Below are 18,933 nucleotides of genomic sequence, written 5' to 3' on the forward strand. Positions count from 1 at the left end.
CACTGCAAATCTTACCATATTAGATGAAGCTATTTCAGCCACAGAATAACCTAAATATAATCTCCTCTCTCACAGTACTTGCTGTATGTAACAAGTCACAGGCTGCCCAAAACTTGAAAGGAACTATGGAGTAGGAAATAGGATACTGAAAATTTATAGCTCTAATAATTCTTTTTCATGTTAATAATAGAGGATCTGTGGTAATATAACCACCCATTTTACTATCCGTGTGCAAGTCACTGCAAGGTAGTTTAAAGGATACACAAAAGCTACCAAGAAACAAAGGGTGGGGATGCTCGAAAGGGATGCACATCTCCAGGAATATTTTTTTTCTGATTATTGTACTTGCACATTCCTCTAGTTTGAATCACATGCAAAGTGTTTTGTGCAAAAGCAAAAGTTTAATATTAAACATAAAAAACTGAGAAGCAGCACCTAGATGATAAGCATAAATGGCACAGTGAGACATCTTGTTCAAAGAATTTGTGTCCTGCCAAATGAAAGTGCATATTTTCATATATTCTGAAAGGATCAAATCTTGTCAGTAGGTAAAAAGCAATTATTTAGTTCTGTGCATTCTTCACGAACATATGATTAAATTAAAAACTAAATAATTTAGTTCCCTAGCCAACTTTCACTAAAAGAGTCAGTTTCTCTATTGGTTCACTTCAAAGTCCACTGTCAACTCAAGTCAACTTTACTGTTGTGTGTACACTGTACAAAATGTACATATTATCATGAAATTGTAACTTGTATGTATATCTCCTCACAATAATACAATACTCACAAAAGTAACACAAATAAAAGTAAACATAGCATTCAATACACAGTATATACATACACAAATACATACACACACATAATATATCCCTCCATTGTCCAACCCGTTGAATCCGAACACAGGGTCACGGGGGTCTGCCGGAGCCAATCCCAGCCAACACAGGGCGCAAGGCAGGAACCAATCCCGGGCAGGGCGCCAACCCACCGCAGCGCGTAATATATATAATATAATTATGACCAATTTATATTTGCAAGTGTTTGTTTACACACATCTATTTATAAAATGTTTGTACTGTGAATACCAAAAATGGAAGGGCAGGCATCCCAACTGGGTTGGGGGCTAATTCTTGACTTGCCCAGGAAGCTATAGTGGAAGCTCAACACAGAGGATGGTACAATCCCAGTCAGTTTGGAAAGGTAATGGTTGGACTTACGGATATATGCTACCAAGTGCAATTCATTCTGCAGTGTGAGAGGTTGCAGTATCCTTCTGGCTTTGTTTCAAATTGGACACCAGCAAAGTTTCTTGGGATGAGTAGTGTGAAAGGGGTACTACCAAAAGGAATTGTGGGAAGAGAATCTCCCTGGTCTGTGCAGCTTGCTTGTGGCCTGGATGTGCTCCTGGGTCCCACATAAAAGGAATCACTCTGCCTCATTTAGGGGGTCAGAGTTGAGAGTGGAAGACAACACTCAACAAGGAAGAGAGTCAGGAAATGAGGCAGTTACTACTATTGTATGGTGCAAAGTTGGACCGACTTTAAGGATTGCGAAGATATTAAGTGTAATAAACATCTTTGTTTTTTTCCTAGAACTATGTTCTGTGGAGTTGTCTTCTATGTTCAGAATTTGTTAGTGGTTACAATATATAATATATGTATTATGACCAGTGTCGCTGCTGATTTGTCATCTTTGACAGCGGCATTAGCTGCATAAAGACAGCATGGCAGCCGCTCTGCTGTGTTTTCTCCCGTACAGTTGGCAGCTGCATGCTGACACTCTGTTAAACAGTAAACCAATAGCAAAGCAATACAACTGCCCTTCGAGAAACTCCCTCTCAGAAAATATTTCAATGGCAAATGAGCACACTCTCAATTTGTCCTCTGCGGGATCAGCTGGAGGTTTGCAGGCTTACAGCATTACGTGCTTGTTGCATGATGTTTAGAACATTTAAACCCGAGCGCTGACCTGTCTGTTTGCTCAATCTCCTGTCCTCTTTCCTCCAGACTGCGTCTATCCCTTCCACAGCTTCCAAGCCACTGAACCTGCTCAATGAAAAAGGTTTTGTGTTCTTTTAATCTGAAGAAGGGAGCTTCAACCTGTGTGCTTGTGTGCTGAAGAAACCCCCCTATTTGTGAATAAAGCCTCAAGACTGTTCCTACCTTCTTGGCAAAGTTATTCTTTCATTGGAAACCTGGTCTCGCCTTCCTTCATGTAATTCTGCGACCCAAACTTGACAGTATGTATTCACATACAGTGGTGGAATATTAAAGTGTTTATAATTCTTGTTATTATGATTGATTATTCAGCAATCTAATAACCTGTGGGTAGATACGTACGTTCCTTAAATCTACTTTTGTGAGTGCCACAGTACTGTTTGTCAGTAGAAAGAACTGAACAAAGCCACTGTGCAGTGTGGCTAACATCTTTAATAATACTGTTTGCCTTCCTAAAGTACGAAGTGTTGTGCATGTCCCAAATAGAAGGAAGTTGGTTGCCAGTAATATTCTGGTTGCACCATAACCACCCTCGGTAGTGCTTTACATTTTCAATCAGGTGTCATACCAGGATGTGATGCAGCGAGGATGGTCTATAGACATTCAAGAAAACAAATGGAAAAATGTAAGCTATCGTCAGATATCTGAGGAAGTAGAGGAATTGGTGAGCTTTTATGACAAGAGAGAAAATGTGTTGTGCACACTTCACTTCAACAGTCAAGGTGACTCCAAAAAAAATAAAATAAATCTCAACAGATTTGGTCTGCCTTCTGCTTCCCAGCTAAGACTTGGTTCAAGTTCATTTTTAATGCTAATTCAATTCATTCCACTAGGGTCATATGACTTGTGGTCAGGGTTAAACACAAATTGTCTAAGGCCACCTTATGGGCATGCTGACCTACTCACAGTGACTTTCTTGTCACCTTTAATCACAATCTCTCCTAAGTTACATAAGTATTTTATATTAAATACTAGCTAAGTTACCCATCTTTAATAGGGTAGATTACAACTTAAAAACCAATAAAGGAATAAACGGCATTTTGTTTTAAACTTCGTGAATAAATATTAATTCCACTTTAAAATAATATTATGTTTAAAATTAAATTAAAATAATAAATGTTATTTACAGAAAGATTCTAAGGGGACTGAGGGTCTGGCAAAAATGATGCATGGAACCAATGTTGGATGCAGAAGTACCATAACAAAGAGGGTTATTGTTAATGCCACTGTTGAATTTATCTCCTAAATCTCTAAGTGGTCCTCTGGCATTTGATTCTCAAGAAAGTTCTTAATGTGGGATATGCCTTAAGATATTAGATTCCACATATTTTTCATGTCGTTGAAGGGATTCAGCTTCTCTTAACTCTCTATGTCTCTGTTGATCAGTCTCCAGTCACGTTCTGCTACACTCTCGTCCTCCCTGATTCGGGTGTCTGTCTCCTGGTCAGTTTCCAGCTACAGGAAGTGTTCCTCTAAACTCTCTGCTTCCCTTGCCCGAGTGTGCCTCTCCCTATCAGTTTCCAGGCACTGTGAGCTTCCCTCATAGCTTTCTGGTCCTCTTCTCTGTATATGACATTCTATATCTGCTGCTTAGCACTTGTTCCTCTTGGATTTCAGCCCCTCTTTTTTGAGCATTCACTCCGTTGGCAGTTTGCAGCTAAACAGTTGTTTTGCTGTTCTTGGCTTTTTAGAATACTGCATCAGATGTTTTCATCTAACATCAGCAAATTGGCTCTCTTTCCAAAAGGAATATTATTTGATAAAATGAATGTAATCAGAAGTATCAAAATACACTGACTTTCTTTCCTAGAACATGAATGGCTAGATATGAAAGAGAGTACTCTCAACAAAAATATTTAACTGTCACAGTCTGTCAGTTCGCCTCCCAGAGGCAGCACCAAGGTAATGCATACATTGCTTTTTAAGTAGATCTACCTTTAATTTATCCCTAGCATTCATGAAAATTTGTTTGTGTGTTTCTTTGATTTGGGACTCAAAATCTAAGAAATAATGGGTCACATAGCAAGATTTCCCAAGGAAACCGCTAGAGCCATCCCAAGCCTATACTCTGACCGGGATCAAGAGGGCTATACATACCAAATTTAATTTTAATCTCTCGAGTTCTCGAGTGATGCCTGCACATACTGACACCAAGCCAGACATTCTTAACTTTATTTATATACATTTAGCACCTGCCTGTAGCAATCTATTGATCTTCTGTTATAAACAATATTAACAGAAATGATGAAACAGAGAAACAGCGCTTGGATATCACAAGCTGCACCCTGGCAATTTAAATACAGTATATAGTTAATTACTCAATCTCCATATCACATAAGTGATAACAACCACAAACATTTTGCTTGTCACTAAATTTTGGTGATCATCCAAAAAACAGAAAACAAAATGACATCACCAGAATAATGTTAACAAATGAAAACAACCACAAAAAAATGTAAATAGATAAAAAATTAAACAGCCTGATTGCCAGGATTTAGAGCATTAGAACACTCTAGATGAGAACAGGCCATTCAGCCCAACAAAGCTTGCCAGTCCTATCCACTTATTTCTTCCAAGAAAACATCAAGTCGAGATTTGAAAGTCCCTAACGTCTTACCGTCTACCACACTACTTGGTAGCTTATTCCAAGTGTCTATTGTTCTTTGTGTAAAAAAACACTTCCTAATGTTTGTGCGAAATTTACCCTTAACAAGTTTCCAACTATGTCCCCGTATTCTTGATGAACTAATTTTAAACTAACAGTCTCGATCCACTGTACTAATTCCCTTCATAATTTTAAACACTTCAATCATGTCACCTCTTAATCTTCTTTTGCTTAAACTGTATAAACTCTTTTAATCTTTCCTTATAATTCAACCCCTGTAGCCCTGGAGTCAGCCTAGTCGCTCTTATCTGGACCTTTTCTAGCGCTGCTATGTCCTTTTTGTAGCCTGGAGACCAAAATTGTACACAGTACTCAAGATAAGGCCTTCCAAGTGCATTATAAAGGTTGAGCATAACCTCCTTGGACTTGTACTCCACACATCATGCTATACATCCTAACATTCTGTTAGCCTTCTTAATGGCTTCTCTACCAAAACCCAGATTTATGACAGCTTCTTGAATATTGTCAGATGTTGAGAAACCTCTCATTGCTTAATTGTACTGATATTAAAACCCATTAAATTTGGTAAACATTTTGTATGTAGAATGCATATAAACACTTATATGGAATTATGAACTTAATTACAAATGACAAGAGATAAAAATTAGCATATCTTATTTTTGGTGTAATCTCCTGAGCAGTGGAATGTCTTGTGGACTGTGCCATGCTTGTGGAATGTTTGCTAGCATGCCAGGAATTTATTCCATGGTTTATGTGTATGTAGCTGTTTGATGCCTAAAGTGTGGGAGTTGAGATTTCAAATGTGCATCATGGATCCATTCTCCTTGCAATTAGGATGCTTTTTCTTTTTCCCCCATTCTTACCCTCTTGCTGTGCATTCTCTTTCTCTATGTCTTTGTCATTTGCTCTCTCAGTATGTGGCAGAATCTGCCAGTTTTTTTTTTTTAGCCCTTGTGTCCCATTTAAATGTGTGAAAAATGGAATAAAGTGAAAAGAAATGTAAATGGTGGATGGAATGAACTTTATTCAACTAGAATAAACTTGTTTAAATGATTCAGAATATGACAGTACTTAGTTTACATGCATATGTGCTCACCTCTCATTACACCAAACACTAAGAAGTGACTCATGTAAGGAAGGGCTGTGTTTACAAATACCATTTCATGGAGGGAGACAGAATATCCAGTACACAAATGTGAAATTTGTTTATTTATTATGGGAATAAAAACACACAGTCTCATGTGACATTAACCTCTTGCACTTCTATTTACATGGAGTACCACTCATTTTATTAATGTCTCCATATTTCAAGGGTTTTTTTTTTTCTTTAGATAAATCTTCTCCGGGATGTATATAAAATGCAGCTTGGAAGTCTGCTTAACCAATACACAATCTTATTACTAGCTCTCAGCCAGCTTATAATAAACATAAATGATCACTTTATTGTAGTGTATAAAAAAGTGGGAAAGCACAAATCCCTAATATTTATCCATTTTAAACCACTGTGTATTATCTTTGCTATAATTCAGAGTTTCTTGTAGTGTAGTTTATGTTTTGCAGATATTAATTATGCATTTTTGGATGGTAGTTATTTTTATCGATATTATGGTGACATCAGAATTCTGCCATTTTGTTTTTTTTTGACAGGGCATCTCCCTTTTGTGGTGCAAACTAAAGGATGATGCCATCAAGTTACGGTAATGACATCACACTGGCAAAACATGGGACATCATCATATCATTGCTATTTGAGATGACAATGTGATCAACTCAGTGTCCTAGTTTTGAAATCCCTTGCTTTCTATTAACACCTTTTTTATTATTAGTGTTGTTTTGAGATGAAAGGGGCTTCTGTGAAGATTTTAGTGATGAAGGTTTGCTTGCTTTTGATTTTTGTTTTGTGATTAGAGGTTATTCTTTTCTGTGGTATTTTAGAACTTTTGCTTGTTTCTGATGAAATCTCCTCTGCTAGTCCCTTTTTGATTTCCCATCTTTTGGTCATTTATTTACGTAATTTGTGCCTTCTGGCACATCTGTTCCCCTAATTTTTTTCCTAACACTATCTCATTCAATGATAAATATTTACTTTTAAATGCAGTACAGAAAAGAAGATAATTATTTAATTTGTTACATACCCTTTCATTTTGTTGTTCTATTGTTAAATCTATAAAATCACAAACGGCCTATGGAAAAATAACATGAAATCTCTAGGAAGAAATAAACTGCAGATCGGGTGAGTTATAAAAAAAAGTCACAAATATGTTTGATTTACTAAAAATATTTTTGCCAAGTTTCATATTTGTTTGATTATTTTTTAAAGACAGCAACTGAAGAAATACTAAAAAAAGAATAAATCGTACTACACATATATGTAGTATGTGTAGTCTCCTAAAAAGCTCAGAGGATCCAGAAAACAAAAGCCAGAGACATAGACCTGAAATATAGCAGATCTGGGTCAATACTGAATAATCCCTGGAATGGCTCTCTTGCCATAATTACCTGAAAAGCAAAAGATAAAAATATACAAGATGGGATAATGACATTCACAAGAAAGAGCAGGAATTTTAAGACTTATCTCATCTGAAGTAAAACAAAAAAATGTGTTCATGACCTTAGCATTAGACAAAACACATTAAAATAGAATTCCTTGTAGAGATTAGTTAAAAAGAAACCTTTAATAACAAACAGAATGTTAATATTTATCTTGTTGGCCGCAATGGTACAAATGGTCCTAAATACATCTGGTAGAATGTTTTATGGGAAGATAAACAAAAATGGACCTTTTTGATCTCCATGTGTTTCATGATGTTGGATGAAAAGCAGGCACTTTGTTCTACAATAAGCACATCATTTCATTGGTGACAATTCAGTTCAGAGAGCTTTCACAAGGTTACAACAATAAAGCATGACAAAAAAGATTAGGCCTTACATCATTGCACACATAGCAGAGCTGAGGTTTCATTGAGTATTACCTTAGTGGTGGTCTCTCTAATATTTTATTAAATATTAAAAACTCACAAAGGAAATTCCTATTCATCAGGTAAAACATGTTTGTTTTCAAATTCAATTAAAGTCTTAAGTGGGCCAGCACATGGTGAATACTCTTAGAGCATTTTCCTTTTTACAGGCATTGACGGTACAGTATCAGCTTTTAAAACCCACACTGAAATGTAGTCCAGTCTATCATGTTAAACAGGGTGACCAGTAGTCACCCATAATGCCTCCCAGATAACTCTCCTAACACATTATATAAGACTGGCATAGTGACCAGCTGGCTCTACACCCATGACTGTATGAATAACTTTAAATGTACCATTTGCCTTTTAATACCATAAATCTCATCCTTATGTGACCTTTCTGATTGAATCCATAAAACAGAACACTATTCAAATGCAACATCTACCACTTCACCAGGTATGTTTGTTAAATCATAAACTATCATAAAGATGGTTTGGGGTGCCATTAATGCTTCTTACTAAGAAAAAGTTCAATATCTAGTGGCTCCACATATTTTGAGCCAGAATGCATCCCACAGTTCATCCATCATGAACTAATAAACACCAAAGATCAAATGGTGTCACCCAGTAATAATACCTTGTGTAATAAAATAATGATGTGATATAAATCTTAGGCTAAAGTTATCTTTTCTAATAATCAAGTATTTAACACTGGTTATGGATTATAGCATATGCTGAAGCGTTTATCTGTACTATTATTATCTTAGTTTTTAATGTGCAGAGAAATAAGTTTTAGCTTACCACACCATTTCACTTTCCAGTTTCGGTTGGCGTCCACACCACGACATTGATATCTGGAGATTTTAGAACGAGTTTTTCTCCAGAATCGGTCCTGGTAACAAAACATATCCTTTAGGTGAAGGCAGTACATAAAACTCTATAAATTGTATATTGCATTATTTACATTTGCCAAACAGAAAAATGAATATTTTACACACCGTAGTCCAGCTAAAATGGTAGCCATCGACATTGAGCACAGGCATTATGTAGAAGTACAACTGGTTCAGTAACCGTCTTGTCACAGGGTCAGTATTGTAGGAATGCAATGCCTAAAATAAGATATTCTGTTCAGTGAAATAATGTCAGTCTTTAATTTATATAATAATATTTATGGACAAAGACATCCCAAAGCACATTACAGTATATTTTTTGAAAGTCTGTCTGCATAATGTGAGCACAGGCATTTTAAGCAGCTTAGGACCACAGGGTAAGTAAAAGTTTGATATATCTGCAATGTCATGATTTTCAGTCCAGCTTCCTAACCATGTAGCTACAGTAATTCTGCAAATGAACCTTTGCTGTTTATGAACCTTTGCTGTTTATTGTAATGCCTTAAAAGATAAAAACCAGAATTTATTAATTTAGGTATGTTTACAAGCCTTAAATTTAACGCCATTTGGCTTGCTCTCTCTCTCAGGGGTGGGGATCGATCTGTTCTTAACTTAATTTTTCTTTTTGTAAAAACTTGATTGCTTTATATGGGTTGTAATAAAATTTATAAAAATAAATTAAAAAAAAAAGATAAAGACCATTTACTGTTGTATGTAACAAGGGAGGAAGAATACCTTAGGGTATTATTTAGAACTTTTAATTTTCTGTTTTCTTCTTAAAAATAAAAATTTCAGTGTGTTCTTTCCATTCAGAAAAGATATTCAGCATGCTGCTGGAGGTCATATACAGAGGTTACATATATAGATAAGTTCTTATATGATAGATAGATAGATAGATAGATAGATAGATAGATAGATAGATAGATAGATAGATAGATAGATAGATAGATAGATAGATAGATACTTTATTAATCCCAAGGGGAAATTCACATTGAGGTGTATTAATACTTCAGAGTGTCTTACAGGCCTTGGTCTTACAGGTGCTCTCGGTTCTCCTCTTCTTACTCAATGAGTAACCAAAAATAAGTCACTTATTTTGCTAGTGTGGCAAATGTAAAAATAATACTTTGTAATACTATTGTGTTAAGCTAGTTCCCAAAAGGGCTATGAAAAATAAAGCTTTTTTTATTATTATATGTACAGGTAGGACACATTTGCATACGGACAGGAACAAAATACATCACTGCAATTTAAACTTTGTGCCATGAAATTCTTTCTGATCATAAGTTTTTTAAAAGGACATACAAAATGATGTGCATTTACAGCTGAGAGAATTCAACAGGGTAACATGGCTGACAATGGTTAGCAGTTTTCTAAGGTCCTGGGTTAATTTCCTAGTCATATCACCATCATAGTGATGTTCTCCCCATCTCTGGGTACTCTACAACCCCAAATACATGAAGGCTCTGCATGCTGAGAGTTTGTTAGCATATCCATGTCCTCTTATTTGGTGTTGTGGCTCTGAGGCTAGGGATCTGCACTGGTGATCGGAAGGTTGCCGGTTCAAATCCATAAATGCCAATAGGGACTCTGCTCTGTTGGGCCCTTGAGCAAGGTCCTTAACTTACAATTGCTGAGCACTTTGAGTAGTGAGAAAAGCGCTATATAAATGCAAAGAATTATTCCTATTTATCCATGACTTGTGTTTGATGTTTCATTAGTCATTATTCATGATAAGTTAGGATGGTATGGTGATTTTGAGGCTCAAGGGGCATTGTTCAATGGGTGACCCCAAAGCTCATGAAAAAAGACAGTCTCTCCCTTAGGGATTAATAAAGTATATCAAATAAAAAAAACCATTTCCTTCACATTAGGTCTGCAATTAATTACTTAAATATTTTTATTATTACTATTTAAGAATAAATATAGCTTCTTTTGTGCCATTGCTCAAAAACGTGAAAGCAGGCAATATATTTAATATATACATGTTAAACATTAACATATTCTGAATGCTGATACTACAAGACAGTGGAAACCTCCATGACAAGGCAAAACTGACTTGGTTTGCCTCTCATCTTTAAGTAACAGCTGAAAAGCACTGCCATCCAGTGGTGGTTTTCTGTTATTACACTTCAATGTAAGTATGCAGCTGTGATGTTCACATCACATAGTAAATTATTTTGGCAACAGACTCTAAATTCTCTTTCAGTATTAATCTGTGCTGATGCTCTAATAGATAAGCCAAAAAATTAAACATAACAATAAGGAGGAGGATAAACCTGAAAATAACAGCTAAAGATATAAAAGTTGAGTTGATAAATTGGAAAGTTAACCACTACAGTCATCTTCATTATTGTGGAAAAAGTAAGCTTATAATGCAGCTAAATATTGAAGTACTACATTTTTCAGAATACATTTCCCAAGATTCAAGGAAACTAAATCCTCTTACTTCTTTTACAAACCACTGACAGAAGGCAGGACCTATCCATTCTCTGGCATGAACCCCACAATCAATCCACACTGCTTTCTTGTAATGTTGGGATTTCTTTCCCAGCTGAAAGAAAAAAAAAAAAGAAAATATTAGCTAAATCTTTCAGGAAGATGTTTAGAAGTAAATTGAATTCATTGGCTCTAACCTGCAGAACATAAAGGGGTCTTCTTTCGAAGGACTGCCCAATGGAGAAAAGACGAATAAAACTAGGATGTGTTTTGTTCATTTCATGCATCCAGCTTTGTATCTAAAAAAAACAAAATAACCATAGAAAGAAAGAAAGAAAGAAAGCAAGAAAGAAAGAAAGAAAGAAAGAAATTAATTTTCTGAAGCAAACAAAAAACATTTCCAAGTTCAGGAAGCTGTGAATGAAGTAATGGCCTCATAGCTTACCATCCGGGCCAAATGACCTCTAGCGATAAAGAGGCATTGCCACAATGGTCTTACTCTCTATTCAAAAACATGCTGGATCACCTATCCTCTAGAACCCTGGAGGAGCACTGCACATGTCCACACAAGCGTCAACATTCTCTTTTATTCTAGTGCCCCTGACTAAAACACTACATTTTCAACTACTGTATTTTTCTTCATATCTCTCCTGCTTGTTTGAACCTAACATAAGTAAAAAGTCAAACAAATCATAAAAGGTATATTTCTCTCACTAACAGTATAATCTCTTTCTCTTCTCACAGCAAAGAGGAGATGCCCAATGAGGGAGACCGACTCCACCCCTTCTAATCAGAGGATTATATTATCATGGTGCTCACAGACGGTGGTGTCTTATTCTGGACTGATCTCCAACAAAGATGGAGCTCCGAATCACACTTGAAAGGCTATAAAACAGCAACAGCAGCTCTTTATTTTGGTTTAGATGCACCACTGTGTCCTGTTTTTGTTAAAAACTTTTTTTGTTAATTGAATGTTGGTGTCATAGCTTGCACAATCACAATATATTAGTACCTTAACAACAATTGTCTACCAGTTGTAACTGGTTATCTGGTTAATTTGATATACAGTATAGTACAGTTACATCAAATCTCTTGCAATTTCCTGTTAAAATAAAGCAAAATTTAGTAAAACAGAAGTGAAATAAGAGTGGTATTGCCACATAAAAATGACAAACCACAACATAACATAACAAATTGCACACAGTAATACATTAAATTGCATTGCATTCAGCTGACTTTTCATGATGATTTCAATGCTATTGTCAGGAGTGAAGCCATGGGTCTCACATCTGACAAGTGGAACTACAGGATGTAGTAGGCAGCTATCATAATCAAGAATTAGTGTGTCACTGTCATTTATGCTTTAAATTGTTATGCCAACAAATAAGGTGACATTTTTTGCTATATTTACATATTTACACATAGATATGTCTAGTATTTACACACACACACAATAAAATATTTAGCTTATATCAGAAATAAAAGACATTACTATATATGTGCTGCAGAGCAAGGCCATTTTTGAAATGCAAATATCTTGAGAGAAATAAGATAAATAAAATTACAGCCTTACAGAGGCTTCAGGTTGCTGAGGGAAAGAGTGGGAAAAGACGAGTGAACAGGTAATTGTATCACTTATTGGGCAAATGCTGTAAATTATATTTTACTAGGTGATAGAAAGGGCAAAGCTAAAATATGCTAGTGTTGCTCTCGTTTTTTCATGAAGTCATTGAGTCACCTTGACTTTGCACCTTTTTTCTGCACCAAGGCAATGAAACATAGCTGAGTAGACAAAACCTGAACAATAGAAAACAAACTCGTCCAGGTTTCTGTTGTATCTTGTTTGATAATGCTGAAGTACAGCCTTCACACCTGTTTGCTTCAAATGTCAGCCTTAAAAGTCAAGCTGATTTTTTTTCTCTAATGCTTGTTTGTTTTGTCCTCAACCACCTGTTCTGAGGTGTTTATGGATGTTTTAAGGCTATTATTATTCTTGAGATAAACTAACCTATTTTGCAGGGTGCATGTTCCCCATGCAAAATATATATGTCAGAGGTCATTAAACCCAAGAGTCCAAGTCAGCCTGCTGCCTCTGCCAATAAAGAATTTTTTTTTGATTAACAAGCATACAAAACTACACACCAGATTTTAAGGCAGCTGCCAAGGTGACATGACTAAGCACATCTCTTGAGACAATGTGAAAAAGATTGAGGGACAGTTGGAACTTCTGACTGCTCAGAGTGAATCCTCAGTTGAATCAGGAAACTGATTCTATTAGTCCTAAGGTGAAATTCCCAGAAATCCTACGTAAACTGCTATCTTCAGTTTCATATTCTGGCTGAAATCAGCCTCATTCCTGATGTCTACAATAACCTCCTTATTTGAGGACATTTAGGGTAATGCTGGGTAAGGAAGCATGATATCCATCCTTCCATTATCCAACCTGCTATATCCTAAAACTGGGTCACGGGCGTCTGCTGGAGCCAATCCCAGCCAACACAGGATATGTAAAGGGTCAAAGCACCTGGAAGTTCACTTTTTTATCACCACAACCTGTTCAGGGCAACTGCAACACAGATTGCACATTCCTTATTATTATGAAGTATAATATGTAAAATAGAAAACTAAACAAAATGTAGCAATGACAATGCCACATTAGAGACATCACTATCTTTATATGGTGTGGAGTGGTGGCTCTGAGGTAGGCATCTGCACCGGCAATTCGAAAAGTTGCTGGTTCAAATCCCGTAAATGCCAGAAGTGATTCCACTCCGCTGGACACTTGAGCAAGGCCCTTAACCTGCAATTGATCCGTCCTGGGTATGACATTAATCTGCATCCAGCCCAACATGTAGGACCTCCAAACTTCAGGGAAAACTTGGGGGTTGGTGACATTCCAGCCACCATAAAAAAAACCTCACACTGGTCCATTCCATCTGAACTAGTGTGGTGCTGAGGTGTCACCTGCTACATGGCTGCACTCGGGTTCTAAGGTGGTTTGTAATGTGGTGGGTGCAGCAATGCACTGTATTAGCGCATATTCCTAACCTCCATCTTTATATATCATCATCTCATAATTAGACCGTTAATAGCTAATTAAAGAAGAGGAAGAGATAAGACTAAAATCTAGAAAATGTGCTGTAGATAGTACACAATTTGTTTAACAAATGATGAAAAGTGAGGTTTAGTCCAGTTTTAACGATGAGACCATGATGTCATGGTCATGGCACATAACCTAAAAAACTGTTCAGAAACTTCAGTATTTCTGTCAGACAGGTGCAGCCTTCTCAGTGTACACATCTAGCTGAAGCTTCTCATTAACAAGGCAGCACCCCATCAAACTTGGAAGACAGTGCATGTATTGAAAGAAAGCGCAGGAATTCTTAATGATCCTATAATCCGAGAGTGGCTATACAATGCAGGCAAAGGGAATAGAAAGAAAATTACAAAACAATGGCAGAATCCATAAACAGATAAAAATTAACACTGTGAATTCAGTATAAAAAGTAATACAAAATTAAATACACATCTAAATAACACCTTGGAACTGGTGTTGCATAGGCAGGATTGGAGGGGCTGGGCGCAAATAGCAGACAAAAGGGCATAAGGAAGAACTTTCTGCAGCACCCAGGCTAATCCTTGACAATTTGTAGTGGTTGTTCTCATGAAACATTATTTTCTAAATATTTTGAAATGCTGTTGTACTGTGCAAACAAGTGTTTTAGAACAATAAATTCTAGCCCACTTTTCACCAATTAAAGCTTTAAAAAAGTAAATGTGAACGTACAAGGTTTAAGCAGAGTAACTAAAATGCTAAACATTTAGACTGGAAACTGCTCCTGCTGCACTCTCTGAGGTTTTGTAATTGTCCGCCTCACCCAGTACATCTGAGAGCTGTGGTCACAAAGGCAGTGTCCAAGTGGATCGGGACTAGACACTATGCCCATTAACATTTTCTCTTGACCTACCAGACACTGAAATAGGACTGACTTCCATGAGATTACAGGGGATGTGTGACCAAGCAAAGCATCTGGCACTTTAATTATACCTTTGGGAAAGATGTTTAAGACAGAAGCATTTAGTGAAAGACACAAACAGTAAAATACTTGCATTTTGAGAATTGCTTTTTTCATCATAGTTGGAATCACCACATCTAATGAATGTTATCTGTATGCACCAGTAATGTTAAATATTATTGAAGATAGGAAAGATATCCTATTGTGGTCAAGTAAGAGTATTGAAACAAGACATTTTAAAATAAAAACAAATGAAATAAAAATACAGAAAATAAACAATGACATAATTTTTCAAAAAAATTAAAGTCGGACTCTTGTCCAAATGCAAAAAGTGGAAAATAAGGAAAATAATTACAGCAGACACAAAAAAATATGTATAAAACGTGGAAGCCATGTAGCCTAAGAAAAGATAGAATATTAAAGGTGCACAAAAAACAACAATAAAAAAATGCTGATTTCATGTTGAAGAATATGAAGAACGTTAGTATCCCAACATTATAGCTCCCGGCTCTTCATTAGGTATTAGGTTGATGAGGTGTGAATAGACAAGATGCAGAGATGATAAATGGGTAGGGAATGGGGGGGGTGGCAACTGAAAGAATTTTTTGGAAATTCATCTGCCAAATATTATACAGTACATTTTGAGGTTAACTGACCATATATGAGTGTGCCTGAGATGGACTGGCTCCTGTCAATCACCTCTGAAATGGATTAAACAGATTGGATAGATTTTATGTTATAATACATAATAAATGACATATTGTGGACAACTAAACATCCAGTATGTTGGAGAAACACTGATGTTAATGAAACAAATTGTGTGCTTCCTGCTTTTTTCCAGATGGCAGTCTTGAGCTACTACATTTATACGATGTACAAAGGATGATTAAGAAAAAGACAGTGACCATACTGAACCCAAAACAGCCAAGGGACTAAACAGGACTAAAATCAGACAACAGCAACAATGGGACATGAAATACAATCATTGAAACAAAGGTCATTGTAAATGAAGGAATAATCAAATTTGTTTCAAAATTGCAAGATGTTAAATGAGTACAGAAAAGTATTCATCAGATTAGAATTGCAACAAGTCTTCCTTGCACAAGGTAGTTAATGCCTTATGGGGACTTACACAACCAGTCAAAAGTTTGGATACGCACTGATATTTTCATGCTTTTGATAGAAACTGATACTCTTTTTTATCAAGATACCATTAAATTGATTTAAAGCACATAGCTAGAACATTATATTTATGTTTTAGTAGCTCTTACTGCTTGAAATGAGTGAGTTTTAATTTATTATTCAAATATGATTGCAAAGCCCCATTTTCAGTGTCCTAATGGTAAACTCAGCTTATCCTTAGTCATTTTAAATGCTATTTGGTTACTAAACAAACCTTTATAATTGTATTAGCACCACTGAAACTTGTTATTCTGCTCACTTGGGTTGCAAAGTACTGGCATTTCTAAAATTCAGTTCTGGGTTCACAAATCACCAAAATGAAACAGCTTTCTCAAGAAACATGTCAGTCTGTTGCTTTTTTCACAGTAAAAAGGTTATTCTATGTGATAGATTGCCAAATGTGAAGATTTCATACAATGGTGTTTTGAGATTAGGGGGGGGAAATTGCATTTAACAAGGACATAAAAATAAGGGGAAGGCCCAGATGCACAACTGCATTTAAGGATAAGGACATCAGAGTGTGTAGTCTGAAACACAAGCACCTTTCTGGTCCTCAGTTTGTCTCTTCCTTAAATACACAGCAAATCCCAGTACCATCTACAATAGAAAGTTTCAAAGAAAGAGCCATATCTGGAACAGGCAAATAAAAACAAAAGGTTAAAAGGGACAAACTATGATTAGAAAAGCATATTAAAGTCAGCAATCCTGAAAACTGGGCTTTGCAGTCCTTTGTGAATAATGAATTACAAGTCAGTCATTTCAAGCATAACAGCCATTATAAATACAAATAATGTCTTGGCTATATTTCCAAGTCATTTTAATTATATACTGATAAAAGGCATCAATTTCTACCAAAAATTAAAAAATTTCAGGGTGCGTCCTGTCTTTTCAGTGGTTGTGTATGAGTGAGGATGCTACAGATCTGTGTACCAAATGCACAGTGCCCAAAAACAGTAAGACATGTTAGAAGTGTAAAGATAAAATGACAACTCTGGGCATCAAGGGTGATAATAGATAGTTGCTCCTGAAATTTTGGAGTAATCAACCCCAGGAGTTCAGTTTATAGAGCCAGACTCATAAATGTGAAAACAAAATGAGAGCAGAAACAACAAAACATCCTGGCAGGAAGGTCAGGGAAAGAAGCAAATGAGGAACATGGGAGAAGTGGGCATAAGGAAAGAAACAAAACCGTCCATGCAGCTAGTGAGGGAATCATGCACTTGTCCATGCCTAGGAAATAATTAGATGTAGATGGGGCTATGAAAATGCAATATGTTGTTTGGAGAAAACATTTTCATATTCAGAATGTTTTCTTAACATTTTTTAGTAAGAAAGTACTTAATTTGAGAAGATGGCTCCTGTTTTTAAAACATGTAGTTGAGTGTTAAATCTCTACAGTATTATGTTACAAAGGAAAAAGTAAGCAGAATTCATTTTAGAGTCCTTTAATATTTTATAAGTACCTTCAATAATATAAAACCGATGCCAGATCACAGACTTCACTTTTGTTTCTTTTTTAAAGTAGATGCATGCAGCAGATGAAAAAAAGTCTTATAATGCACATACCTCCTCAAGGGAGTGGTAAACTTCATAATCGTAACTTGAATCAGACCTTCGCTTGCGGGAGGATCTATACCCTGCCTGCTTTTCAATTTCTTTTTGCAGATTTGCAATAAGGACCCTAATGGAACATTACAGGTTATAGTGAATTAGCTATCTAACACAAAGAAGCTGACCAGTTGGAGACCTCATTCAATTTAAAAACAAAGTTGACATTTTATAGTTTGAGGCTAGACTTCAAATTTCAAGTAACCCACTGAATATTATTTAAAAAAATACAGTATAAGAAGGAGAAACAGGTTCTCTTTATAATGCTGTGTGAATTATTATGTTTGTTAACATACATCAGTAAATAAATGTATATCAAGCTGCATTTTATGCCATAACTGTCTATAAATATTACTGTACTAAATAATTGTTGGTTTTAGTATAGAACTGATAAAATGAATAGCTGAACAAAAGAAAATACTAACATTATTTTAACCCAAAATTATATTAAATGATTAACATGAAAAGAATACAAGTAAAACTGGTAAAGTAGAGCAGACACAATACATTGTCCATTCCAAAGACTTCTACAATGACTGAGAGAATGGATTATACATTGGAAAACACAATGGAAAACTGGAGCAGTTGAAATTCCTACAGTTTTGATCACTTAAATGCACAGCTGATAAAAACTGGCACTCAGGAAAAACTTAAAAGCTTTTAACACTTCTTACTAACCGAACATCATTCATGTAGGTACAGAAAATCCTCTAGCATAAACATTTTGGCAAGCTATTAAAGGATCTTTTTTAAATAGTGGACATGTCTCTTCACTTTAATGTACATTGACTATTATAACTACTTGTACAACTTAATAATACGTAGATTAAATACAGTATTTCAGAAAGAAAGCTATTACTTACTTGTAGTGAATCTTGGCTTGATGAAGATGAGATCTGAATATTTTGGAAGCATTTCTTGGCACATGGAGGTCCACAGCGGCTCCGTCTCTAATGGAAGATGGACTGTTGGGATGCCATAGGTCCACCTATAGTGCAGGAACCAACCTGTAATTCATATGTATTTCATCTAAAAATGAAAGACACCTACACTTTACATAAAATGAATGAGGTAAATATAATCTGAAAGAGAAAGCAAGTGCTTCTGAACCTTTGTCAGCAGCAAACTTGTGTAAAAGTTCAATTTTATATGAGCTTTTGATCATATACAGTGTTAAAATAAAACACATTCTTTTTTGACATTCAGGAGATTAAAGGTTTTA

The 18,933-nt window shown here is 35.8% G+C and overlaps 1 protein-coding gene across 1 annotated transcript in view; it reads right to left on the reverse strand.

The window, feature by feature from the left end:
* cpa6 (carboxypeptidase A6) overlaps positions 1-18,933 on the reverse strand; it is a 121,656-nt gene that overhangs the window by 19,036 nt on the left and 83,687 nt on the right. The window contains exons 3-8 of the mRNA XM_039754612.1: positions 18,575-18,699; positions 17,670-17,784; positions 11,103-11,204; positions 10,916-11,020; positions 8,575-8,685; positions 8,378-8,468 (exon numbers count right to left, since the gene is read on the reverse strand). Coding sequence (XP_039610546.1) covers positions 8,378-8,468; positions 8,575-8,685; positions 10,916-11,020; positions 11,103-11,204; positions 17,670-17,784; positions 18,575-18,699 — 649 coding nt within the window. The remainder of the gene's footprint in view (positions 1-8,377; positions 8,469-8,574; positions 8,686-10,915; positions 11,021-11,102; positions 11,205-17,669; positions 17,785-18,574; positions 18,700-18,933) is intronic.

This window comes from Polypterus senegalus, chromosome 5 (genome assembly GCF_016835505.1).
Source record: "Polypterus senegalus isolate Bchr_013 chromosome 5, ASM1683550v1, whole genome shotgun sequence".
In the NCBI taxonomy this organism is placed as follows: Eukaryota; Metazoa; Chordata; class Cladistia; order Polypteriformes; family Polypteridae; genus Polypterus; species Polypterus senegalus.